The sequence below is a fragment of the Pelophylax lessonae genome (genome assembly GCF_965119305.1).
Source record: "Pelophylax lessonae genome assembly, chromosome: 5".
Classification (NCBI taxonomy): domain Eukaryota; kingdom Metazoa; phylum Chordata; class Amphibia; order Anura; family Ranidae; genus Pelophylax; species Pelophylax lessonae.
This window is the reverse complement of record NC_138772.1, coordinates 351826992-351854652: the sequence shown is the minus strand read 5'-3', so window position 1 is coordinate 351854652 and position 27661 is coordinate 351826992. Positions and strand designations below refer to the sequence as shown.

At 41.1% G+C, this 27661-nt stretch overlaps 1 protein-coding gene across 1 annotated transcript in view; it reads right to left on the bottom strand.

The window, feature by feature from the left end:
- Window positions 1-9552: 9552 nt before the first annotated feature.
- Window positions 9553-27661, bottom strand: part of MRS2 (magnesium transporter MRS2) — a 44796-nt gene continuing 26687 nt past the window's right edge. The window contains exons 6-11 of the mRNA XM_082257359.1: window positions 25557-25687; window positions 25355-25471; window positions 21318-21470; window positions 16928-17045; window positions 12264-12377; window positions 9553-9735 (exon numbers count right to left, since the gene is read on the bottom strand). Coding sequence (XP_082113485.1) covers window positions 9673-9735; window positions 12264-12377; window positions 16928-17045; window positions 21318-21470; window positions 25355-25471; window positions 25557-25687 — 696 coding nt within the window. The 3' untranslated portion in view covers window positions 9553-9672. The remainder of the gene's footprint in view (window positions 9736-12263; window positions 12378-16927; window positions 17046-21317; window positions 21471-25354; window positions 25472-25556; window positions 25688-27661) is intronic.

Below are 27661 nucleotides of genomic sequence, written 5' to 3'. Positions count from 1 at the left end.
AACAAAAATTTTAATGCCTGCACGACAGATTCTGTTCGGCCGAAAATGCGCTGTCGGCTGTCGGAAGCATCATACTAACAAGCCTACAATCGGCCGAACGGTCGTCGGCCGAATATTTATGGCCGACAATCGGTACGTGTGTACGGGGCTTTACTCTGCTTCTGATCTGTTGAACTTGGCTTGTGCTCTAAGTCTTGCCTGCAGTTTTTGTAATTCTACTGCCTGTCTACTATCGACCCTGGCCTGGCTTTAGGCTCTGCTTCTGAGTTCAAAATTAGTAGTTCTGTCTGGTTGTTGCTGACTCTGGCTTGTTTTGATTACAGCTTTGATTCCACCATCTGCAAGTTTCTGTTCTTCATGTGTATGAAATCATTCTGCACAAGTTTCAGTCTAGCATCCACAATATTCCAGCAGCAGACCAGACTGACCAGAGTGTCAGGACCTACCGCAGGCACCCATCTCACTTTTCCTGCCATACATCACTAGATTCAGGGGGTATTGGATAGGAGGTGTAAGGGAAGCCCTCTCACCAGCTTGGCCTCTACCAGGTATATGACAGTCCCATTTGCCCAGTTTTACTTCTGACAACATGCTCTCTTCATGGGACAGGTCAATCAAGTCCCTGGGCTTGATTGTGAATGGTTAATGGTCAACACCTACATCAAATTCTCCTTCCCCTCACTAAAATCTGCTTTCAGTTTATTTTTCTTCTTTGTTACAAGGGAGTTTACCTGTAAAACAGTCTAGCATACCAAATATAATTTATACCTAGGTGCACTTGAGCCAGAAATTTTTTCATAAATCATTAAAAATGAGTAACAGCAGAAACAGTCTCTTATATGTAATTATAGAAATATTTATTTACATGTTTTTTTTTTTTTTATAACCACATAAAATAAATTGAAAATGGGAAATCAACACTATACATTAAAATATTTATTAAAGAGGGAGATGTATTACATAGCAAATTCATTCATAGGCATACAAAACAGGTTTATAAAACTAGGAGTAAAAGTTGGACATGGTTTCTATATTTATTACAGAGGATAATTGAGAGGTGGAAAGGAAATTGGTGTAAACCTTTGGTAATTGGTGACTGGGATTAGTGGGCACACCAATCATTTTTATATGCATTATTTTAGTTGTTTTAATGAGGACTAAATTTATCAACTGTTTTCTTTAATCCACTTGCCTACCAGTGGCTTGCTATAGCAGCTAGGAGTGTGTTTACTACTGTTAAGCTGACTGTTGGCTTCCTGATGGAAATCATGACTTCCAAACCCCCCCTTCCACCCCCACCTGACTACCCTTGTCTTGTATTCTAGCCTCTGCTGCGCCGCCTGTGGGCCCAGGATGGCAGATATAACACAGGGAGATCAGCAAGCATCCGTTCGCTGATTTCTCCTTCAGTAAATGCACCCAGAAGTATTTTTTCACTCCTGGGTTCAGAGCTGTAATTCTCTGGTTGCTGTGAATAGGGAAGAACCTAATCAAGAATGTTTTAATTAAAGTAACATAAAAACACACACACGCACATTTTAAAGCCACCCACATATGTAAAAAATAAGTGCACATCTGGGGTGACAAGTATGAAAACAGCAATTGCAGTACGCATTAGGTGTCTCTGTGCACGTTGAAGTGAAAGCAACAATTCTAGGGCCATCATTCACAATTAACTCTAAACTGATAACTTGTAAATGCTTTTAGGGGTCATTTACACCAGATGCAGTTCAATGTATTTTTTACAAAAACAAATGCAAAAAAAAAAATTTATTTCAATGAGCCTAGTTTACAGTACCGTGGTGCTCTGTGTGTTTAAAAAAAATATAGCATACTGTTTTTTTGCACTTAAGCATACCAGAATGCACGTAAACACACACGAATAACCTCCAACTTAGAAAAAGATTCCTGCACTACTTTTGGTGCAGAATTCAATAAGACTTGCATTGCTTCTGTTAAAGAAATCATATGCAAGCTGTGATGAAGTCACAAAGGGATGTCGGATTCAAAGTTACGTGGAAGTCGTGGCAGTGTGAACCCAGGCTGAAGCGTCACCTATGGACAATTTTGGATACCACAGTTTAGTGCCGTTTCACAGGTTTGTGCAATTTGAAGGCTTGATAGATTTAGTATCCAATTAATTTCCTTTTGTATTTTACCAAAAAATAAAGTAATTGTGTTTGTGAGCAATAAAAATTAACTTTATTAAATCTTTATGTTTTTACTAAGAATACAAATTTAATAAATGTGTTCATATGACATGTATGACCTGTGATTATACCCTGTCTTTCCTTCATATGTAATGTGTGTAATAATGTAAGTTCGCTTTGCCAAGCTGTACTACCGTACTATTCTGTATGTGCACTATACTCATTACAATAACGTTTCCTCTGTAAATGGAGAAATTAAAAAAAATAAATTATGGTTGTCACCAGAACAAGAGTATAGGGGAAATCTTTAAATGGGGGAACTTTTTCTGGTGACAGAGATTTCCCTTCATTGAAAGGCTCACACTTACTTTCTGTTGTATCTCTGGAGGCAGGAAGGCCCAAAAAAAATAAAAAAAATAATATCTACCATATGGGTAAACAGGCAGCAACAAAAACCCAAGGGATATATTAACGGTTCCATGTTCTGCCATAACCAAAGAAGTTACAGTTCTCATTGGATGTTTTTAGGTATGTGTAAATTATTTCAGTGTGTTTTATGTGAACTATGGACTCTGCAGTCTCTAATGAAATAAAACAAACACAATGCATTTGGTAGCCAGAGACCATGTCAAGCTTCCCTAGGCTGTGAGAGAGAGTATAGACTAGAGCAACACTGTATTCATGGCAAGAACTAATTTTACTCCAATATATTTGGTAATGCGAAGTGAATGTTTGCCCTATCTATTCATCTGAAGTACAATTTTAATGACAGGTCAACTTTAAAAGGAAAAACCCCAGCCCACATATGATGTGTGCTTATTTACTTTTGTTTAAACCCACTTTTTATAATGAACAAAAAGGCAGACCTAGGAGTGTCATTCCAATTAACCAAATGTAAGAACATTAGCAAAGCAACCAGTCTAGTTAATGTTTTCATCCAAGAGTCACATATTTAACTAATTGAACCTTATGCGAAAGATGGGTGAATCTTGGGTGAAAACATTGATAAACAGACCCCTATATTTTAAAATGGGAAGGACAACACTGAAAAATGTACTTTTCTATACTATACGAACATTAAAGTACAAGCAAAAACACCAAACTATTGTCTGGTGACAAGACTGCAAACTGTCTGTTTGCAGAACAGATTTCTAAAGGGAACCCGTCACCGATTTAAAATTTTTAAAGCTAATGCCTAAAAGCAGGCACTGCAAGGAGTCCTATTGTTTTGAATAGCAAAAGGCAAACAAATGCACTAAACATACTGCGTGCAGTAATTTTACCAATACACTGCAATGCAGTTTGCAGATGAGAATGGGTGCTTTTAGAAGCATTTTGTTCAGTACATGCATTCTGCCTGCTTTCCAAAATACATTGCATAGCACAGTTTAAAATTCCTGGCAATTTCTCTTTAACTTGGCTCAAAACAGAGGTCCATCTAAAAGGGGAAGAAGCTCCACTTGTTTGCTCCCTCCTCCCTGTCCACTGCCACATTTGGCACTTTTTTTGGGGGGGGGGGGGGGGGGGGAGTGGGTACTTGGTTTTAACAGGTACCCCCTCCCAATTCCAGGTAAGATAGCAGCTCAGCGATCTACGATATTTCCGGCCCCTCCTCCTTCCCCCCACTGCCCTCTGGTAAGACGGCGGGACCATTCAGAAAAGTGCAGTGGAAGTGGTTAAATACGGGTCAACAGAAGACCATATGGTAGCCTTGCAAATCTGAGAAAACAAACGCCCGATGCTGAAAAGCCCCTGAAGCCCAATGGATCTGGTAGAGTGAGCCTTCCTATCCTTCAGACCATAGGCTAGAATGAAGAGTGGTCTAATCTACCTAGTGGTGAAGCAAGGAAGCCCCTGGGGAAACCTAAGGAAGCACAAAGTGGGAATCCGCTGCCTATAAAAGGCTGTAGCCAGGAAATAGACTCTCGCAGTGTGTACTACATCAAGACAGTGATGAGAACTTTCCTTGAAATGTTTCGAAGCAAGACATAAGGAGGGAAGAACGATGTCATAGTTGAGGTGGAAGGAGGAAAACAACCTTTGTCCTTGTGTAACACCAAGAAAGGCTCTTTTTATAGGTGAAGGTCACCGTGGGAGTTAGGTCATATAAGGGAATACCCTTAATAGGTTTGAAGAGCAGACGAACCAGGTTAAGGTCCCACAAAGTCACAGGAGGAGGGGTGGGGACAACTTGTGGGATACCCTGCACAAAGGCCTTACCTAAGCACTAAGAGGCCAACTGTCTCTAAAAAAAACAAACAAGGTCAACATTTGTGCTTTGATAGTACTCAAGGCCACATGCTGTTCTAGATCAGACTTCAGGAAGGAGGGGATGCGTCTCATGAATTATTTCCCGGGTTTACACCATGCAATAAAGGCCTTCCAGGTGCTATGATAGACTTTATGAGAAGTCAGCTTCCTAGCTTTCCAAAAGGTAGGAGTGACAAAATCCAATAGGCAACATAGCTGGCATGCTATGAAATGAGAATCACTGGAATGTTCTCCATCTCAAATCTGTGAAGCAAATGAGGTAGATGCTGTAAAGGCAGAAAGGCACAGATCAGTTGGAACTGATCCCATGGAGTCAACAGAGTGTCCATGGCAAAGACCTGAGGGTTCCAGATTCTAGTGACAAACCTGTCCCGTTTCTTGATAAACCTGCATGCCAGAAGATCCACGTCCAGCATTCCCCACCTGAAGCAAAGGGCTTGGAACACCTCTTAGTGGGGAGCCCATTTCTCCAGATCCAGATGTTGACGATTAAAAGCCCGACTGCCAATTTTAAACAGAATGTAGACGGCAGACAAGACCCGACATGCAGTTCATCCTAAAAGGATTAAATCTGTATATTTTTTTCTTAACCACTAACCGCAAAGTGATGTAGGGGTACGTCGGCAGACTTTGCAGGGTTATACCGGGATGAGGCCTCTAGCTAGGAGGCACCATCCTGGTACTGTGGTTTAGAGCCGACGGTCGGCTTTCCGTCGGTAACTACCGATGCGGGAGCCGCTCGATCATTACCCGGGTGAACAGGAGGGGACGTCCCCCCCCCTCTGCCTTTCGTGACTTTGCCCGGGCCTCCCATCCCGCCGGGAGACCCGAGCACCCAGCCGGCGCGTTCCGTCGGCTGGATGGAGTCCCGATCTAAGCCAGAAGCGGCTTCGATCGGGTCTACGATGACGTAACCCGGAGGCGGCGTCCATTACGTCACTTCCGGGTTACTCTGCTGCAAAAGGCGGCAGATTTAAAAAACGACTGTATGCAAAAATGCAGTTTTCTGCGTTTTGCATACATGAAAGTGTAGTGGAGGGGTCTAAGGTCTTTTCGACCCTCGATCCCTCCATAAAGAGTACCTGTCACTGCATATTGGTGTCACAAGGGATGTTTACATTGCTTGTGACAGCAATAAAAGTGATCCAATTTTTTTTTTTTTTTAAAAACCTGTAATAAAGTTAAAAAAAAAAATTAAATAAATAGGAAAAAAAAAATACATATATATATTAGCCGCCCCCGTCACCGTTAGCTCGCGCACGAAAGAAAACGTATACGGAAGTCGAGCCGCAAATGAAATCCCTGTTCAAACCACACATGTGAGGTATCGCCGCGATTGCCAGTGCGTGAGCAATAATTTAAAAAAAAGAGCTACACTCTAACTCTAAACTGGTAACCGTTAAAAAATTTTAAAGCGTCGCCTATTGAGATTTCTATTGACTGTAGTTTGTCGCCATTCCACGGGTGTGCGCAATTTTAAACCGTAACATGTTGGGTATCTATTTACTCGGCGTGACATCATCTTTCACAATATAAAAAAAATGGCGTTTTAAAGACCGCTGCGCAAATACCGCGTGACAATAAATATTGCAATGACTGACATTTTATTCTCCAGAGTCTTTGCTAAAAAAATATATATAAATGTTTGGGGGTTCTAAGTAGTTTTCTAGGAAAAAATACTGATTTTAACTTGTAAACAAAAAGTGTCCGAAAAAGGGTTGGGGCTTAAGTGGTTAAAATAGGCCTCAGGTGGCTGATGCCATAATGAGCTAGTACGCACCACATAAGACAAACTATGACAGACTAACTTTTAAATGAAGCATTCCAGTGCTGATTTTCCATCTTCACTTTGTCTTCCTTCCGGGTTGTGCTTTCCAGCCGCTCTCTAATGGCCAGCAATTATGTCACTTCCACACATGTGCATGAGAGTCACCGTCAGGGTATTATGTGCTCTGCAATCATGGCAAAGCCAGTGTGTCAAGAATGCAGAGTGAACTGCACGTGCGCAAGTGGCGAGATCAACAGACCCCCACATGAATATCTCCAAAATTGCATCAATTTCAAATAATTCCAAGGTACTCACAAGTCCTATTTTACAAGCTTTATCAAAGTGCAAATTTCCAATGTTTAAGGGTTTACTACCGATTTAGGTTTACTTTCGTTTGAGTGGCGCAACATCTTGATGACTGATGTAGGCCATGTCCATGGAACTGTCTCACTGAATTCTTGTTGAGCAGCAACTGAGAGGTCCAGTGTTGAAGGAACATCTGAAACACCCAAGGTCCATGATGTTGATAGGAAGATAGGTTAGGGCATCCAGGACTCTTCCCTAGCCCAACCCGTCATGAAAACATTCCACATCTTTGTTGGAAATCTACCACTCCAGGAAGAGTCAGGCCTTGCTGGTCAGACACATGGGATAGCCCAAGGACCCGGTCTGTTAGTTCCATGCTGCCATAATGTTGAGTTGGAGGCTACCATCAGGCCCAAGACTCATGCAGGGACTAATTGAAAGCAACTCCTTGGTCTGAAGGTTTTAGCATGTGAATGGGGGGACAGAAGTTTGTCCCTGGACAGACAATTCTGGACATGGCCATATCTAATGTCAGGCCCAAGTACTCTAAATCAGTGAGTCAGTTACAGTGATGGCTCAAAGTCTCTACGCTGTCTGCTGGACATTAAATGGATCAGAGCTAGGATCAAGCACCTTGATGAAAACCTGAGGGGGGACTGTAGACAAGCCAAAAGGGAAGGATGACAAATTGGCAATTTCTGAGTGCCCACAGTAAAACGCAAATAGCATTGGAGGGATGGACAAATGGGAATATGCAAGTAAGCATCCTTGATGTCCAATGAGGCCAGAAAATCCCCCAGAAGGAGGAAGACCTGGCAGATTCCATGCAGAACTTTTAAGCCCGCGGGTACAAGTTGGGAGCCGTCAATACAGAATGGGAATGCATGCCTCCATTTGGCTTGGGGATTGCAAACAAGTTTGAATCGAAACCCTGAAAAGGGTTTCTCGTTTGGGAATGGGGAAATGGCCCCCCTGAGAAAGGAGCTGCTGATCAGAAGTAAGAATATGAGCCTGCTGTGGGAGGAAGGTAGCCAAGCCAACTGACCCGGAAGCTGTAGAAAGGCACTACAGTGGCTATAGGGCAGCCAGAAATTTGAATATAATATTTTGAGAAAAAAACCTTCATATAAAAACACGTACGCGGTACAGAGAAGACATCCATCACCTAAGGACACTAACAAAAAACTAAGGCTTCCTTGCAGTGTGAGAAGATGCCCCTGCAGCTTTATGGCCTGTGTTCAATCTCCTGAAGGTAGCTGTATATAACCTGTGGTTAGAGATCCTGTGTCCAGTGCTGTTCGATCAAGTACCTTTTTTCCTATGTACAGTAAAAATAAAAATGTGGTTATTAACCACTTGCTAAATGCCAGCAGTACATATACTGCGGCAGGTTGGCTCTGTCAGGCGAAACAACGTAACTGTACGTCGTTACGCGGGACCGCTAGTGGGGGCGCACCTGCACGCACCAATTGGCTACAGGGGGAGTTAGTCAGCGGGAGTGATTGCCACCAGGCACCCGTTAACGCACCCCGTGGAGACAGATTGGCGGTCTGTTGTTGTAAACACAGCAGACTGCTGTTCTGTCAGTAATGAACACAGGGATCCTGTGTGCCTCCTATTTAAGAACACAGGTCTCTGTGTTAATTCAGTGAATACAACCCCCACACAGTTAGAAAGCACCCCCTAGGGACACATTTAACCCTTTGATCGCCCCTGGTGTTAAGCCCTTTCCCTGCCAGTGTCATTAGTACAATAACAGTACATATTTTTAGCACTGATTACTGTAGTAAGGTCACTGGTCCCCTCAAAAGTGTCAGTTAGGTGACCGATCTGTCCGCCGCAATGTCGCAGTCCCGCAAAAAAAAAAAAAATAATCGCTGATCGCCACCATTACTAGTAAAAAAAAAAAAAAATAAAATAAAAATGACATAATCAATCCTCTAGTTTGTAGACACGATAACCTTTGCACAAACCAATCAATATACACTTATTGGGTATTTTTTTTACCACAAATATGTAGCAGAATACATATTGGCCTAAAATGATGAAAAAGTTTGGATTTTTATATTTTTTTCATTGGGAATGTTATATAACAATGTAAAAAAATATAGTTTTTTTCAGAATTGTCACTCTTTTTTTGTTTACAGCGCAAGAAATAGAAATCACAGAGGTGATCAAATACCACCAAAAGAAAACTATTTGTGGGAAAAAAAGGACATCAATTTTACTTGGGTACAGAGTCGCACGATCGTGCAATTGTCAGGTAAAGTATCGCAGTGCCGTATCGCAAAAAAATAGCCTGGTCATAAAGGGGGAAAACCTTCCAGTCCAGAAGTGGTTAAATACCACCAAAATAAATCTAGAGCGGTCCTATAAAATTGATTTGGGTACAGTGTTGCATGGCAGAGTACTTGTCGAAGTATCACAGCACTGGAAACTGAAAAATGGCCTTGTAATGAAGGGGTAAAGCAGGCTGGTACTCAAGTTGTTATTGATGGGCTTACATTGCTCTCATAAAACATCACCGCTTGTGAATAAGATGTGCCACCAGATTTCACCTGCAGATGGCAATTCATACAAACTCTTTACTTAGGTAAATAATAGGCAAGCAGGCCCCACCGTGTTATTACATGGATCGAGAAAAAATGTGTAATATCATTTTTTAACAAATAATGGCACTATAGAATAGACCTACACATATTATTATGAAACAAAGCAATATAATATCAAGCTCTTCTAGGATTAGTTCAAGTACCACTACTATGGCAGTGCAGTAGAAAATCTAAAATGTACACTATACAGTGAGAATTACCAGTGAGGTCTGTAGTACTAGAAATTAAATACAGGTCTATGTATGCCTCTGTTTAGGAAGAGGATGATTTATATTAGCATAACAAATATGACCAGTCAAAAAAAACACTTAAAAAAATAATTCCTTTATACTGACTGAGAAAATGCTACAAAGTGCAAGTGAATGAAGTCCACAAAAAATGCTTTCCCTCGGGTGGTTATTTACTCAGCAGAGGTGCACAGAATCAGAGGCGGAAGCTCCTTCACCAATTAAGATTAAAATGTCCTTGCGGCCAGCACAGACCTGAACGTCCCTCTTTCTGTTCGGTGGCAGAGAACTACCACTGTAACAGTCACTCTGCTTAGAAGTCCATGGGATATGAAAGATTACGTTTTAGGATTATTTGGTGCATCTACTCTACCATTGAAAGGAAATGTCCTCTTCAAGATCTAGAGAAAGCAGAAAAATAAAAACTATTGGGTCCATGTATAACACAAGTTTCTAAAGTTAGAATTTCATATTATAAAATTGTCCAATTCTGAATCTTTAGCAATTTAAAGTGGTAGTAAAGACAAATACTAACTTTTCTTAAAAATGTTCCCTCCCCCTCCTCCTACCTATCCTGCATAAAAATGATCTGTGTACATTTTTAATTGCTCCAGTCCCGTGATCCTGCAGCGCCAACTCCCGTGTGTCAGGGAGCAGCTGCTGCAGGTGAGAAGAGGGGGGCGCTGACAATGGCTGGGCCATGGAAGCCATTGGGGACATCGCGGCTCCAGGAATTCCCAGCCATTGTTGAGCACTCCCTTACTCCCCCCCTTGTGGAGCCAAAGCTGCAGGATCATGTGACTGGACTAGTAGAACACAGATATACAAGGTATGCAGGATAGGCAAGAGGCAGGGGGAGAGCACATTTTAAGAATAGCTAGTATTAGCTTTATATACCACTTTAAATGTATTTAGGGGTGGTTAAGGCATGTTTAGATGAGCTGCTGGAACCTCTAAAGCACATGCACAGATTTGTAATACCCTAGTAGGCAATGCGGTAACCCACCAAATACCTGGCAAACCGGTGTTCCGTGAAAAAAACCTACCCATGAAAATTTCATACCCTCGTCACTTCCGGTGCACCTACGTCAGTGAACAGCTGAGGAGCTTACTAGTGCACATGCTCGGAGGGTATGAAATGTTCATGGTAGTGTGTTCCAACGTTACACCGCATCACCACATTAAAACATCTCCGCTGCAACATGAGTCATCTCCGCTCCTACCCCTGTCACTTCCCTCATCTTGGCTACTAAATGTGAAAGCGGATCACGGAGCCGACATCGCCGTCATTTAGATTTCATACACCCACTGCCACTTTTACATTTACTAGACGAGATCAGGGAAGTGACAGGGGTAGGAGCGGAGAGGACTCATGTTGCAGCGGAGATGTTTTAATGTAACCACCGCAACAGCTGAGGTGGTGTAACGTTACACACACTGCCGTGAAAAATCCATACCCTCCGTGCATGCGCACTTGTCAGTTCCTCAGCTGTTCAATGACGTATCCGGGGCTTTGAGCATGCGCACTGCTACACTGTTCAGCTGTTCCTGACAGGAAGTGACGTGGGTATGCATTTCTCACGGGGTAGGTTTTTCTAACGTTACACCGGAAGATTCATGTTTTAGAAGGGGTAGCACTACAGAATTTTCAGACTCTGGCTGCATACATTTTCAAATGTCCCAGAAACCAATAGGGAAACCATCACATGACTTACTGGCCAACAGGAAGGCATAAATGAGGTGGGAAAGGATGGTGCTATACAATAGGAGGGATTTACTAAAATGGAGCCCACAGAAACTAGTGCAGCTATGCCAATCAACCAATCAGCCTCTAACTTCAGCTTGTTCAATAAAACCTAGAAGCTGATTGGATACCATGCACAACTGCACCAGATTCTGTGTGCTCCGGTTTTAGTAAATTTCTCCTATTGTGTAGCCCCATTCCTTCCCACCTCATTTGTGCCTTCCGGTTCCTTCCTTCCCACTGGTCACTAGGACGTTGAAAATATATGCACCCAGAGCCTGCATGTTTACTCTGTAAAAAACTCTGCGACCCCTTTGAAAACCTGCCCCCCCATGTGCACAATCGGGCTAACCAATACATTTCTGGCCTTTAGTAAGGTGCTGGTGGTGAAAAAGGGCAGGACTGCAAGGTGGCCATGTAAGTGCTGGTTGCAAATGACCTTTAAAGTACATCACAGAATTTCAGGCTATTTTGGCACTCTTCAAATAATCTAAAAACCCACCAAGCTGCCTGAAATCCTAGGGTGCTAGGTGAAAGAATTTGCAACCAAGCTTGTATGTAGCATTTGCCATTACTGCGGTCTGTGCCTACCCTTTGGCTAGCAATGTGAAGGGTGGTCTCACTGGTTAGTGGAGGAAATGTAAAAACTGAAAAATAGGATTTATTACATTTGAAGGTGCTTGCAACCCAGAAATAAAGCCCCCTTAAAATGCCAAGAACACATATAGGCTTTATTTACCGCTTTAAATTTAATTTACATAAACCAGTAAGCAGTCGATTAAAAAGTAATATGCAGTATGTATTGTTTGGACTTGTGACTCCACACCATTGGATGAAATATTTGTAATACTTTCTAGTCTGATATGCAACATTGCTATAATTATTCCATCCATTTATCCTGTAAAAATGGAGCTACCTGGATGAATAGTTCGATTATAGATAAGCTTTATAAGAGTGCATGGAACATGCTCCCCATTTATATTTTATTCTAGAGACGGATGTTTTTTTTTGTTCTAGTCCTCAGTTCTGATAGTAACATGCTGAATATTTTAGTGTGGCTCCTTCTGGTTTGACTGTCATATCCATAATGAATGCTGCATGCAGTACGCACTGCATCTCAACACACTTCAACAAAATCACATTTTAGGAAGATTTCTTTTTTTTTTTTTTTTTTAACCAACTTACCGAGGGAGGCTTTGATGGTTCTAAATGTCTTCCAAGAAAAGAAAGCAAACGCCTCCATATTAGACCACTTCCTAGGAACATTACTCCTGTAACAAACCAAAAGACCTGAGGATCCTAGAAACAGAGAGAACAGAAAAAAAAAAAAGATCAAAAACTTACTACACAACAAAAAACACCAAAACATCTTATAAGAAATCTGCATGAACACACAAACTCATGCCAGTCATTCCCTGTTAACCACTTGCCTTCTGGGCACTTATACCCCCTTCCTACCAGGCCAATTTTTAGCGCTCTTAAACTTTGAATGACAATTATTCAGTCATTCAACACTGTACTAATATTACATTTTTGTCCTTTTTTTTTTTCCACACAAATAGAGCTTGGTTTTGGCGGTATTTGAACACCACTGGGTTTTTTATTTTTTTGCGCTAGAAATAGAAAAAAAATATGCACTGTCCAAAAATTTTGTAAAAAATGTTTATTTTTCTTAGTTTCGGTTATAACATTTTGCAAATTCGTAATTTTTCTTCATAAATTTTGGCAAAACGATACTGTTCCCTATCTTTGGTAAAAATGAAGGTGAAGGTTATAGAGTCTACAAGCTATGGTGCCAATCATTAAAAAATGTATCACACCTGATGTGCTGACCACCCATCTCTTTTCCTGAGACACTAACAAGCCAGGACAGTACAAATACCCCCTAAATGACACCTTTTAGAAAGTAGACAGTACAAGGTAATTACTAAGGCATGGTGAGTTTTTTTAACCACTTGCCGACCAGTCACTGGGACTGTACTGCGGCAAAGTGGCTCGATTCCATCCAGCGACGTAGACCTACGTCACTTGACTCCTCCCCCCTTGCGGGCAGCGGTCGCGTGCCGCTGGAGGCAGGGGAGGAGCAGCGGCGATCGCCGCCGCTCTTCCCCGATTGTCGGGGAATCGAGTCTGGAGATCCGCCTGCTTGTGTAAACAAAGCGGGCGGATCTCCTAAGTGACAAACAGTGACAGATTGCAGGGTTCAGCATAGCTGAACATCCGATCTGTCCCTGTGTCACTCAGTCACCTCCCCCCACACACGTCAGTAAGCACCAGGCATACATTAACCCCTCCCTCTCCAATTAAATTAACCCCTTCCCTGCCAGTGTCATTCTTACAGTAACAGTGCATATTTATAGCACTGATTACTATAGAAATGTCACTGGTACCCCCAAAAGTGTCAAAAATGTCAGTCAAGGGTCTGATCCGTCCGCTGCAATGTCGCAGTCCCGAAAAAAAAAAAAAAAAAAAATCGCAGATCGCCGCCATTACTCGTTAAAAAAAAAAAAAAAAAAAAAAACACCAAAAATGACATAAATATTTCCCTTAGTTAGTACACGCAATAACTTTTGCCCAAAATACGCTTATTGTGATTTTTTTTTACTAAACATAGGTAGCAGAAAACAAATTGGCCAAAAATGTAAAAAAATTTTTGATTTTTACATTTTTTTGGGGGGGAATTTCATATAAAAAAAATGTGAAAAATATTATTTTTTCAAAATTTACGCTCTTTTTTTGTTTATAGCGCAAAAAGTAAAAAAAAAAAAAAAAAAAAAAAAAAAAAAAAAAATCGCACAGGTGATCAAATACCACCAAAAGAAAGCTCAGTTTGTGGGAAAAAAAAAAAAGACGTTTGGGTACGGCGTCGCACGACCGCGCAATTGTCAGTTAAAGTCGCACAGTGCCGAATCGCAAAAAGTGGCCTGGACGTAAGACCGCAAAATCCTCCGGTGGTAAAGTGGTTAAGTTGTAATTTTTTCCCACAGTTCTTTGCAAAATGAAGATTTTTTTTCTCCACAAAATTGTCATATTAACAGGGTATTTTCTCTCACATGGCATATGTATAATTGTAACTACACCCCAAATCACCATTTTCTACTCTTCCTTGTTATGGTGATGCCAGGTGTAAGACTCTTTCACAGCCTAGCTACATAGAGAGGCCCAACATGCAGGGAGCACCGTCAGGTGTTCTAGGGACATAAATTACGCATCTAATTTCTTGACTAACTATTACACTTTTAAAGGTCCTGGAGCACCAGGACAATGGAAATGCCCACAAAATAACCCCGTTTTGGAAAGCAAACACCCCAACGTATATTCTAAGAGGCATAATTAGTCTTTTGAACATGTCCTTTTTTCCACAAGTTTTTGTAAAATGTTGAAAGAAATTGAAAACGCATTTCTTTTTTTTTTTTTACACATTTTTACGGCACTGATGAGGATCTATTGATAGGGTGGCACTGATGGCATTGTAGGAGCACTGAGATGGCACTGTAGGAGAACTGAAGGGCACACAGCATTGTGGCAGCACACGCTGCTGCAGTGTTTCTCTCCCCTCTCCTCACACCGTTAAAGCGTGTGAGGAGAGAGAAACACCGCAGCAGTGCAAGCTAAACAGGCCATGACGCCAGATGACAAGTAATCTTGGACGGAGTGATCATGCAGTAAAGGGCCGCTGTGCTTGGCCCTTTACCCTGATCCGTGATGCACACGAGACGTTTGAGCATGGCAGGACATCCATCAGAGGCGTAACTAGAACCTTCAGGGCCCCGGAGCAAGAAACCATGAAGAGCTCCCCGGACCCCTGGCCGGGGCCCCTCCCTTCAAGTCTGGGGCTCTTCCCACTGATCCTGGGGACCTCTACTCTCGTTGCGGGCCCTTTATTACAGTCCCGCAGCAGGAACCTTTCACAAGTTCTGCAGTGGGCCCCCTTCCTGCCATCTTGAGGCCACGGTGGTGGAATGCCAGGGCCAGGTTGCAAGTGTGACCTTTGCGATCCTGGAAGTTCACCCACTGGTGTCAGTAGTTCATATTTTTTTGGTATTTTAATTGTATTATTTTTTTTTTTTATTTTTACAATGTCATGACTCTGTCCATTCAGAAAAGGAAGGAGCTGGTAAATTACATATTTACTGACCCCTTCCTGGTTCTCTATTGTGATACATTCCCTGCAGCAGCCAGCAGGAGAGGGGAGGGAGCACAGTGGGGGGGGGGGGGGGGACCAGGGGAGCACACAAGGGCCCAGAGACAGCAGAACACAAGTGAACTGGGTAGGAGGAGTGGCGGGGGCAGCATACAGAGGAACCAATCTCCTCCATTTTCCTCCTGCAGCTACAGGAGGAAAAAGGAGGATAGTGATTTTTCTACATGCTGCCCCTGCCGCCCCTCCTATCCAGGTGTACAGGGGAGCCGCACAGGCCCCCTGGAGCATGGGGCCCGGTTGAACCTGCAACCCCTGTAGTTACACCCCTGGATGTCATATCATGCTGTAGCCATTGTTGGGCTAAAACCACACGCACATACTGTATATTTTACACACATACATATACACACACACACACACACTCACACACACACACTCACACATACATATATACATACACACACATACGTAACTGAATTCACCCTTGATCACTACCTGATATCCTTGTCACAAAGCTGAAGGGCAACCACATACTGTATATCAATGCTATTGGTGTTTGTGAAGGGTAAATTTAGTATTGTTTTGGTTACTAGGGGTGATTAGTCAAACGTGCAAATATATTCCAAATCTACCAAGAAAGTTTGAGGTCAAACTAAAATGATGATCCACCCTCTGAAGTAGCAAGCAGTCATTATAGAAGCTTATGAGATAACAGCCAAATGCTAGATAAATCCAGACAATTTGGTCACCAAAAAGAAAAATGCAACTTGGTGACTAAAATATATTCTCCATGGTAAATCTCCACATTACATACAATTCTAGACAGCCCTTCCCTCAGTATTACCAGACAGATTCCCACATTTCATACTGTAGTGCAACAATTGCAGTTTCCCTGCTGTCTATGAATTGAAAAATCACAATGTACTGGTTAAGCAGCAAGAGGAACAACTTGCTAACAGCATATACTCTATAAATAACATAAGCTCAGATCTGCAAAATGGAACAAAGGGGCACACCAATGCTGCAAGTGAACCCCGTTTGTTATCCAGGTGTCCAATATTTCTTAGTTGGGGAATAGAACTGTACTGAATAGCTCTAGCGAATAATGTTTGCCTAATAGGGAAGAATGTAATGGCAAAAGCAACCCGTTAAGCGTTTCCGATGGACTGGTTAGGCACGATTTTCTTGAATAGCAAAACTGGAATTTGGATGACCAAGGCATCTTGTGATACAAAATGGTGTTTCAGACTAAATAACATTTCCAAATACTGCATTTTGCCCTCAAAATCCAACTCTGGGCACTTTTTTTTTTTTTCCCATGCAGTGGGGCTGTGCCTTGCTCGTTTTGTCTAGGGATGTGCAGAAAGCATATACTCATCGATCCTTTGATCCTCCCAGAAAACGATGCTCCCCCATAGTTCAGCAGTGGACTGTTCCTGGTTTATGGAGCCTGCTCTGGGCGTGATGTCAGGAACAGTCCACTACTCAAGATCGATAGAGTGTGGGCGGACAGGTCTTGTGCTGGGAGGATTGGAGGATCAGGTAAGTATATCTCCGCTCTCCTCTCACCTAGAAAGAAATAAGCAGTTAACCCATGCATTGCATGGGAAAGAAAAAAAATCTGTACAAGCGAATAGCCAAGATTTTTCTATTAACCTCATGTATACATGTCTTTGTCTTCAATTATATGTATTTCTTTACTTACATCTTCAAAGGTAGACTCCAAATTCATTCCAAAGGCGACTCCAATAAGACCAAACAGTGAGATGGAGAAGGTACCCATTGTAAGTTGTAAGTTCAGTCTCATCATCACATTTCGGTGGCTGGAAAACAAACAGGTACAATTACTTGAATAGCTAGCTGTTTTTGCAAGCATGAGAATAGGCTCACCTGCCTTCAAATTAACCATTTATGTAGCCCACCCTTCTCTCACATTTGTCAATGTTTCCAGAGAACTATTCCTGAACTTTAAAGATGCAATTAGTGTGGGAAAGCTATTTGTCATGAAAAGTACATGTAGGAGGATGAAGGAAAAGATTAGGGCTGAATTTAGTTGTTTATTATACTCCATAACAATACAACTGATAAATCATAAATAATGTAAGCCGAAAGTATAGTGTATTTTCTGTTTGCATATAGTTTGCATTGTTTTTGCTGTATTTTGCTGTAATACTTTATATACGGTAAACCTCAAATGTGTATGCTTGTTCTTTCTTGTTTTTGTTACTGCACTATAGAGAAATGTAGAAAAGCAACTACAGGAATCTCTTTGGATAAAGAGGACCTAAACTGTGGAAGCTGTACCAAAGAAATTTTGCAGGCAAAATATTAGTCACCAGTATAGCCTTTGGGCTCCCTGCAGCTCCCTATTTTTGACTTACTATGTCTTCTTCTCCACCGACTCTGCATGAAATTCTCCATTTTGGGGGAAAAGCAGTGATTTGCTTCTTCAGATCGGAGCTGCTGCCCTGATGACCGGTGGGGTAATGATTGAGAAATCATCCGAGGATGTGAGGAAGCACAGAATCACCAAATGAATGAAGTACAAGCAGAGTATACACTGCACTGTAGGTCCTTAAGTACAACTTGCTCTCCAGCAAGCAGCACAGTGTGGACATCACCAAACGAAACTCCAAATCTTGTGAGACTAGCAGTCACAGGCAGCAGAACCTGACAGACACCAGACATACAGCTACGGGGCTGTAGGCATAGGAAGGTCTAGGCACACTCACATACTTTACCAGGAAGTGCACTGCCATTTTACAAAATTAATTCCAGAGAAAAAAGTAAATCTTTCAGGATACTGAACAACATTTCTTGATGTTCCCTGAAAATCTTCAACTTTTTAAGCTTAGGTCAACTTTAGGGCTTCAAGGATAGGCTATAATTTTTTAAAAGTTCCATGCTAATTGAAGACTGAAGATCCCTATTAGTCAAAACAGTAATGGAGCCATATTAGTAATATTGGCTATATCAAAGGCTTTAGGCAGCAGCTTTTCCTTGTAGGAGCAATAAAGTCCTAGCCTGAACCAGGTGCTCGCTGTTATTGACTCACACAATAGGGTCACATATCAGCGGTAAAAGCTGTGGTCACTTACTGTTAGTTCCACAGATAAACAGGCAAACCAGTATGTTACTTGTAGTTCCACAGCTCTAACATGCAAAGCTGTTCTGGTTTTTCGTACTTCTACAATTTGTGCTCTTTCCTCTCCATTGGGCTGCAGCCCATCAGAAAAAAATGTCCTCTTTTTGGCTTGCTTTGTCGCTGCCCAGCTTGGCTATATTTCAGTCATGCTGCAGCCCATCAGACTAGCACCCTTCCCTTGCTGTCATGCTGCAGCCAATCAGGAAGATTTCCTTCTCTTGACTTCAGCACAAACTCTGTGTACTGGCTAATCCCATGTCACCCGCTCTCACGAGGGACCATCTTCCCCCAGAGTTCTCCATCATGGTTACAACTCCCTGGTCTGATGTGCCCCATGGTATTCTGCTCTCCTGTGATCTGTCTGTCAGACTACACTTCTTGGGTATGCCTACCATTTTTCTTACGTATCCTTAATAGCTAGAGGGTCCACATAAGCATAGCCTCCACTGTGACAATTTGTATATATCAGTTTGATTTATAGGCTTATCGTGGAGGACACCTACATATGTTGCTTGAAGGCCCATTAGTTATAGACCAGGCAAGGTCCTACGTGGAACCCTAAAAATAATATTAGGCAACTTCTGGTCTTAGAAGGCTTTTGGCATTGTTACCAGTAACCTTCCAGAGCCCACACCCTAGTGGGATGAAGTCAAAATAAATTTACTTTAGGCATGGCATGGATTATCATGAACTTGCCATAGAAACTCAAGCATCACCTGTGGCCCCTCCCACTGCCTGGGAAACACAAGTTTTGAGCCTTTACTTTTAAGGACAGATAGAGTTTGATGTCTCATCCTTGATCTAGTCACCTCTGTCCTTCCAAGTACCTGTTTGCTTCCACCTAAAGTGATACGAAACACACGGTTTAATTTACACTGTCTCTTCTATTTCTCTATATGGATGATGGCACTGTAATTATTTTAAATAAAACAATAAAAACACATCTAAGTACCTCTTTCCTAATCGATATACAGCTGCCACATGGCCCAGATTTTTCCAAGCCTGTCTGCAGGGAAACGTGAGAAGGAGGAGCTTCTAGTCCTCTGCTGCTGGTCACATGTTCAAAATAAAAATACATTTAACCACTTAAGCCCCGGAAGATTTTACCCCCTTCCTGACCAGGCCCTATTTTGCGATTCGGCACTGCGTGATTTTAACGGGCAATTGCGCGGTCGTGCGGCGCTGTACCTAAACAAAATTGACATCCTTTTTTTCCCACAAACAGAGCTTTCTTTTGGTGGTATTTGATCACCTGTGCTATTTTTACTTTTTGCGCTATAAACAAAAAAAGAGTGTAAATTTTGCAAAAATAACAATATTTTTCACATTTTTTTATATGAAATTCCCAAAAAAAAAAACCTGTAAAAATCTAGATTTTTTAACATTTTTGGCCAATTTGTTTTCTGCTACATATGTTTGGTAAAAAAAAAAAAAAAACAAAATCACAATAAGCGTATTTTGATTGGTTTGCGCAAAAGTTATTGCGTTTACTAACTAAGGGAAAGATTTAGGTCATTTTGTTGTTTTTTTTTTTTTTCAACGAGTAATGGCGGTGATCTGCGTTTTTTTTCGCGGGACTGCGACATTGCGGCGGACAGATCGGACCCTTGACTGACATTTTTAAAACTTTTGGGGGTACCAGTGACATTACTACAGTAATCAGTGCTATACATATGCACTGTTACTGTAAAAATGACACTGGCAGGGAAGGGGTTAACTTTATTGGTGATGCAGGGGTTAAGTGTGTCCCTAGGGACGTGCTTCTAACTGAAAAGGGATGTGGCTAGTGGTGTAACAGACATACGATCCTACATTGCAGGACCGTATGATCTCTGTTCTTACACAGGGGAGAATGACAGGCGGCTTTGTTTACATTAGCCGCCTGCCTTTCTCCCTCTGCACCGGACGATCGCGAGTGACAGGCTGAAAATCTCCAGTCAATTGGCATGTCTATGGACTGTAGTTTGGGTGGCAGAGTCATGACACTGGCCCTACACTGTACACTCACATACTAATGCCGGTTTAGCAGCGTGCACGGTGCTGGAAGTGTGCATTTGAGAAATGTATAGGAGATTTACAAGCACTTAAAATAAAATGCTCTTTTACTAAGAATGGGGCAGCAGGAGACATGCAACCCTCACTCATGATCGAGCATGAGGAGTCTCCTTTGCATGTCAGTCAGTCAAAGGTGAGGGGGCGTGGTGACACATTTTTTCGATGTGTCAAATTTTGTTCCAGTAGCAAAGTGGGGAGGATTAAGTGGGGTACGCACTAGTAGAAAATCTGCTGAAAATTCCCGCCCGAGGTAAAATCGTACGATTTTCAGCTAGTGTGTACACAACTTTCAGCAGCCGTTACCGACATTTTCAACGAAAAAAAACTGAAGGACAAACACCAAAATTTTTATCGTCCGTCCCCAGACAACCAATTTTCGTTTAATGTGTATGCAGTACGTCCGTGAAAAATCGGATATGAAAGGCCACGCATGATCTGAAGTTGCCGACGACCCGGAAGTCTAAGAACAAATGTCCCCCCCCCCCCCCCCAAAAAAAAAAAAAAAAATCGGATGAGAAATTTCGTGAACATTTATGCACTGTCTACTAAAAACGGTTGTGAACGCGAGCATGAGAGAGAAAAATCGGAGGATATTTCGTCCGATTTTCGTCAAGTGTGTACGGCCCTTTACAGATGACAGGCTGCTCTATCCCTGTCAGACTGTGCACAAATGATTTGTGCTGCTTATTTTGCTGATTTAGCTAAAATGTTCAGTTGAATTCTGATATCTGGGTTTACAACCATTTTAATATCTTTCCATGACTGTCCCTTGACTGGTAGGCAGCTCTATTGTCTCTGACGGGGTGACAGTGAACAGTTTCAAACTCAAATAATACTATACAACATTTAAATGTGAAATGGTGCTGGTAGTAAAGTAATAATTATAGTAACCAACCTGTCCAGGTGAAGGAAAATGACACTTTCCGAGTCATCAATTAGTACACGTAGCTCTCTGGCCACATTAGCTAGGTCTTCTGCTTGTCTGTAGTAATTCTCCAGAAGCAGTTCCATCTCTTCAGCATGATCAATCCTGGAAGTACCTTCTACACTGAAAAATAAATCACCACCATTTTTAAGGACTACACGTCACCAATGAACCAACTTCAATAAATTCCAATTTACCATTTTATTGGTTGAGGAAGGAGATTGTGGACATCATATGGCTAGAATACCAGTGGTGAGCTGTATTAAAAGCTCGTTATATTCTGATAACATAACAAAAAGTGGGCTCTTTGCTCCATAACATACCAGGAGTAACATTTTTTGTCACAAAATTGACCAAGCATTCTTGAATATTCTTTTCACATTTAACATGAGTCACCCTGTCTCATGTGCCCCAGTGGAGAAAACAAGAGACCTGCTGACGAACATTGTGCAGGTGTAGTCCACTGTGCCATTATCATTAATCCAACCCAGATTAATGATATCCAGTTGAGAAAGTGCATGTAGACATGAATCTGCTGAAAAATACTGAAGGAAGTCTGCACTTATATGCAATAGAGGTAACAACAGTATTGTATGAGAACAGAACATGGCTATACTGCATAGTTCCCCAGCAAACATAAGGGACACAGGCAGCCTTGGGCAGTTATCTGATCCCTATTCACAAACATGGGCACCCAGTCATGCCCCTCCCACCCCTCTACCCAAAACCAGAACTATTTGTTGGGGGTGGGTTGAATCGCTCCTTAGACCCCTTTCACACGAATGATCCGATCAGATCCACCTGTCAGTTTTTTTAGGCGGACCTGATCGGATCCTCCATGCATCCCTATGGGGCAGCGGATGTCAGTGGAGACATCTTCGCTGACACCCACTGCTATCCGATTCCGATCCTGTCCGTGAAATCCGGACGGATGGAAACCCTATTTTCCATCCATCCAGGTGATCGGATCGGATGAGAACGTACAGGCGGTCTGTTCTCACCCGATTCCCCCATAGAGAACAGCGGGGATCCGACATCTCCCTCTCCGCACAGTGAGCGGCGATAGAGCTGTCATCCGCCTGCTCAGCTCAGCGGGGATTGGCGGATGAATCCCCGCTGAGCAGCACGGAGTCCGCCGACGGAGGCAGACTGTGTGAAAGGACCAGATTTCTTATAACACAAAATTCTGATAAAATCACCTATTTTTGCATTTAGTGGTTTGAAAAAAAAAAAAAAAAAAAAAAACAACTAATAAATGCTCAACATTATCATCTCTAAATCAATTTAATAGTATGTACATTACCCAAGAGAATTATAAATGGGGACATTTGTCTTGGCAAACAGTAAATGAAAAGCAAAAATCTAATTAAACCATTTAAAAATCATTTAATCTTCACAAATAAACATTGAACACATTCATTAAAACACAGTAATATCTAAAGCAGAAAAAAAGTCTATCAATTCAGAGTAAACTAAACTAAAATCTATTTCTCGTATCTGACATAAAACAATTATATTTACATAAAGAAAACATTAAGCCATTTGGGGAGAAGGAGTCTCATTTATATTCAAGATCATTAGCACTCGTCATATAAATGTAATTACCGCACACTATCAGTTAAGTTAAAACTTCAACAATGCAAGGCAGTGCTTATGTGTTGGCAACGGGAAAAGACTGATAAAAATACTGAATATACATTAACGGATAAATGCTTTAAGAGAAATCTGAAGCATAAACTGAACGAAGGTTGAACATGAGAAAGTAAAACTGTCAATCGCTGTGTGAATAAAGTAGAATCCGGTAAATCACAACACATCTTCAAATCTAATCCTCTACCTGGACGTTATTGTAAAAACTGAATTATTAGCATGAATTTGATAGAAGCATAAAATATCTAAAAAACTACTTCAGCTTAGCTGGGAGAGGGCTCATATGGCAGCTCCCACAATGCTCGATTGCAAAATGCCCACATGTGCTGGACTACAATACTACTTCTACTTCACGGAAATACAAGTTATTGTGGTAGGGCAGGGGTCTTCAAACTATGGCCCTCCAGTTGTTCAGGAACTACAATTCCCATCATGTCTGTGAATGTCAGAGTTTTACAATGCCTCATGGGATGTGTAGTTCCACATCAGCTGGAGGGCCGTAGTTTAGGGGATCCCTGTGGTAGAGCATCTCTCTTGGAATAACACATGATCTATTGGGTATAGTTAGGTAATCAAAGGTCGAGTCCCATTTTAACGACTTGGGGGAAGAGTACAAGGTAAAGATTAAATTATATCTAATCCAGATTCTGGATTAGGATGTTTAACTTTATCTATTCGGTGATGGGAGTGAACATTCGTACATCTCCTGAGCTAGCTTTATTCCAGAAATTACCTTGAGGTCCCAAAGAAATCCACAAAGTTGATCTTATATATGATTTTGGCAGCTAGGATCACCATTGCGAAGTATTGGAAGCATCCTATGATATCACACGATTACGTCAAGCGCAAACTAAACTGGATCATGGTTAATGATAGGCTCTCCACCACCCTTCAAGACAATATCTCAAAATTTGAAAAGACATGGGATATATGGATTAGGTATTTGTTCATAGACTAACAAAGTCCTGGGGTGACCCTCCTTAAAGTTTTTTTTTTTTTACCCCAACACTACATATTCCTGATATGTGCCTGCTGTACCATGTACTTGTATGAGAAAGTATTCTGTTCTCTTTGTATTGCTTCCTTTGTGTGAAATCCCTGTTGTTCCTGTCAGTCCCTCTGCTTTCCTATAAAAAAATGGATGCCAAGCAGGAGACCACATTGTGGTCAGTTCTCTAGCTATGCTGGGAACTCCGTGTACTTTCCTCTAATGATCAAACTTGTCCTGACACGCAACAGCTGCACAGCCATTCCCTGGGAAGCTCAATGAGCTGCTGCTTCTCCTCCCCCCAGCTCTTATGCAGCTGAGAACAGAGGGAATGTGATTACTTATAAAAGAGAGGAAAAGGGTATTAATAATGTATTTTTATATCTATACAAAAATATTTTGCTTTTCATTTCTATTTTAAATTGAATGGGTTGATTTACAAGGCGATAGTTTACAATCACTTTAACCTACATTCCCATTCTTTACTTCCTATTACTATGCTTCTACTCTAGTTACCAATCATGCTTTTCTCGCTCTCCTTCTCAGTTATTCATAAGTTTATGCACTCAGGTATTTGATATAAGCCTACCTGGCTTTACTCTTTCCCCCACTCCCCTCCCCCCCCTTAATTTATGATGTATCACTCCCATTATGCCCACCAGTGTGGGTGTTATGGCTTATTATGTCTTTGAACTTGCTCATCACCATTATGACATATCTGATCATTAATTGATCATTGCTCATATATATATATACACACATACACACACACACACACACACATTTTTTTTTTTTTTTTTGTCTTTTTGTTTGTCCCATCATTGGTACATACTCTCTCTTTTGTTTGAGGTCTGACATTCTTAATATCTTTTGGAGAGGTCTTATATGCCATACTTTTACGGATACCTGAGACACATTTTTTATATGGTGTATATTGTCTTTTTGAAAATTAAATAAAAAAAAAACAAACAATTGGAATATAAATTGTATCTAAACATAGAATAAAAAATAAATATATATATACTTACCAGAATGTTATTACATTCAAACAAATGTGTGTATATCTATAGCTAGCATATATATATATATATATATATATATATATATATATATATATATATATATATATATATATATATATATATATATATATATATATATATATATATATACACACACACACACACACACACACACACACACACACATACATATATATATAAGTTCATCTGACTTTAGGTCTACTTTAACTAGTTGAGCATTTTCAACATATGCAGTACATCCAAAACAGACTGAAACAAGCTCATGTTTGCAGTAGTACAATCATTTAGAAATTATAAAAATGTTTGTATAACAATACAATACATACGGGGGCTGAAGACTATCCAACTTGGTCAAGCACAGCTCTTCAATAAGTTCATCTTCATTCAAGATTTCTAAAATTGCTTCTTTAAAAACTTTGAGATCTGTCTCTAACTCTGATAAACTGAAATAAAATTAAAATAAATTAGTTTTAGAATCCAACCCTACAGCATACGAAGACTATCCATTTGCTTACATGTATAGTTTACCTCTTTCCACTCTGAAGCAGAACATGCAATTTACTTCTATCAACTGACATTAGTTTGGGGTCCACCAATGCTTCCAAAGTTTCCAGAATATGAGGTTGTAGATATTGAAGTCTCCCTTGTAGATTGCTAACCTAATGAACCAAATTAATGCAGACATTAAAGTCAAATAAAGGAGGACAAAATCAGAGAAAGCTGAAATGTGATGGCACACCATGCTAACAAAAGGGCGACAACAGTAGACACTGTCCCAGATTGAGTAAGACAACAAGTCTCCCTAAAGACAAGCAAAGAGGCACCTTGCAGCACTGTGGAGCTTAATACTTTTTTTACAGTCTTTTTTAAAGAATTATTTTTACAGTGGAAGCCATAGGTCTCAAAATGTAAAACCAACACAAATAAAATGATAGTATTTTAAAAGCTCTGCATAATCACTGGTTGCCTCTTTAAAAGTGCCTTCAGTTCATACATATAGATTGCTTTGCTTTCTTCACGGCATATCTTGCCGTGAAGAAGGAGCGCGGCTGCCCTCCCCCAGACAGCAAGCAGGCTCGAAAACGCGTCGCATGCAGAGGACATCATCCAGGCTCGACTATCCACCAAGCCTCGCTGTCAAGCAAATACACCGCGCCTACTTCCTGGTTCTAACCTTGCCGTACAAGCCGGCCACGGCGAAAGGATTTCGGCTCTAGCAGGACGGATGTCCATGACCGGATGATGTACACTTCTCCACACTGGAACCTTTTTTTATGGGCATGAATATATGCTTACTAACGTGAGTGCATAATTTTATTAATTAAACCCGTTGCATAAAGTCTACACTTAGAGGCGCCTCTGTTTGTCTTTAAGAGAATTGTCCATGGGTTTTAATGTATCTCTAAAGAATGAAGGTTCTTTCATGACTCACTATCTGTCAGTGAAAGGCCCCAGATCCTGCCACGTCAACCCCCCCCCCACGACATAATCTGTGACAAAACACGTAGGGTGAGGCCTATGTCAGCGACATGATCATGCATGCAGATTTAGATCAGAGACCGGATTTTCACTGCACAGCCCATAGAAATACCAATTGAATGATTGATGCCTTGAATGCTTTTCTATTGTGATGACTATGTGAGTACATTTTCTATCTGTTTTTTTATACATTAACCCCTTGCCGACCGCCTAACTAGGAATTAAAATCAGGACTTTGACTTTAAATACCGGGATTATGGCTGCAGCTAGATGCCATAACCCCAGTATTTTTTTTTCCCCTTTAGGAGGCCAGTTTTCCAATTCACTACGGGATCACTTTTAGAAGTGACGGGAGAGGTGCCCCCCCTTCGCAGTCTAACGTTACCGATCGCTGCGCCTGGGAACTCTCCGGCGTCAGGGTTTTCCCACAGAGATAAGCGATAGCAAGATGGACACAGCTCATCTCTATGTCCTTGGAGGACAGGAGCGACGTAAATGTCACTTCCGGTTCTTGGGCCACGTAAACATTTTTTTTTTTTTCTTAAAGCAAAGATAATTTTTTTTTTACTTTTGCTTTTAAGGGTATAGGAGAGATTTGGACCCCAGATCTCTCCATAAAGAGGACCGTTCATGCGGTATTGTTATCACAAGGAATGTTTACATTCCTTGCGATGGCAATAAAAGTGATCAAAAATAAAAATATATATATTTTTAAGCACCCCCGTTCATGCGTGCAGTAGTGAGCACATATTTAGATCACACCCACACATGTAAACAGGGTTTGCACCACACGTGAGGCATCGCTGTGAAAGTAATAAAATAAATAATAATAAAAATAATTCTAGCACTAGACCTTCTCTAACTCTAAATTGGTAGAAATTTCTAAAGCGTCACCTAGGGAGATTTTTAAGCACCATAGTTTGGCGCCATTCCACAAACAAGCGCAATTTTAAAGCATGACATTTACTCGGCATAACATCTTTCATATTATACAAAAAAATTGGGGTACATATGTTTTTTTTTTTTTAATTTTTTTAAAAAGTGTATTTTTTCCTAAAAAATTGCGTTTGAAAAACCACTGCGCAAAGACCATGTGACAACAAAAAATTTCAACGGCCTCCATTTTATTCTATAGGTTCTCTGCTAAAAAAATA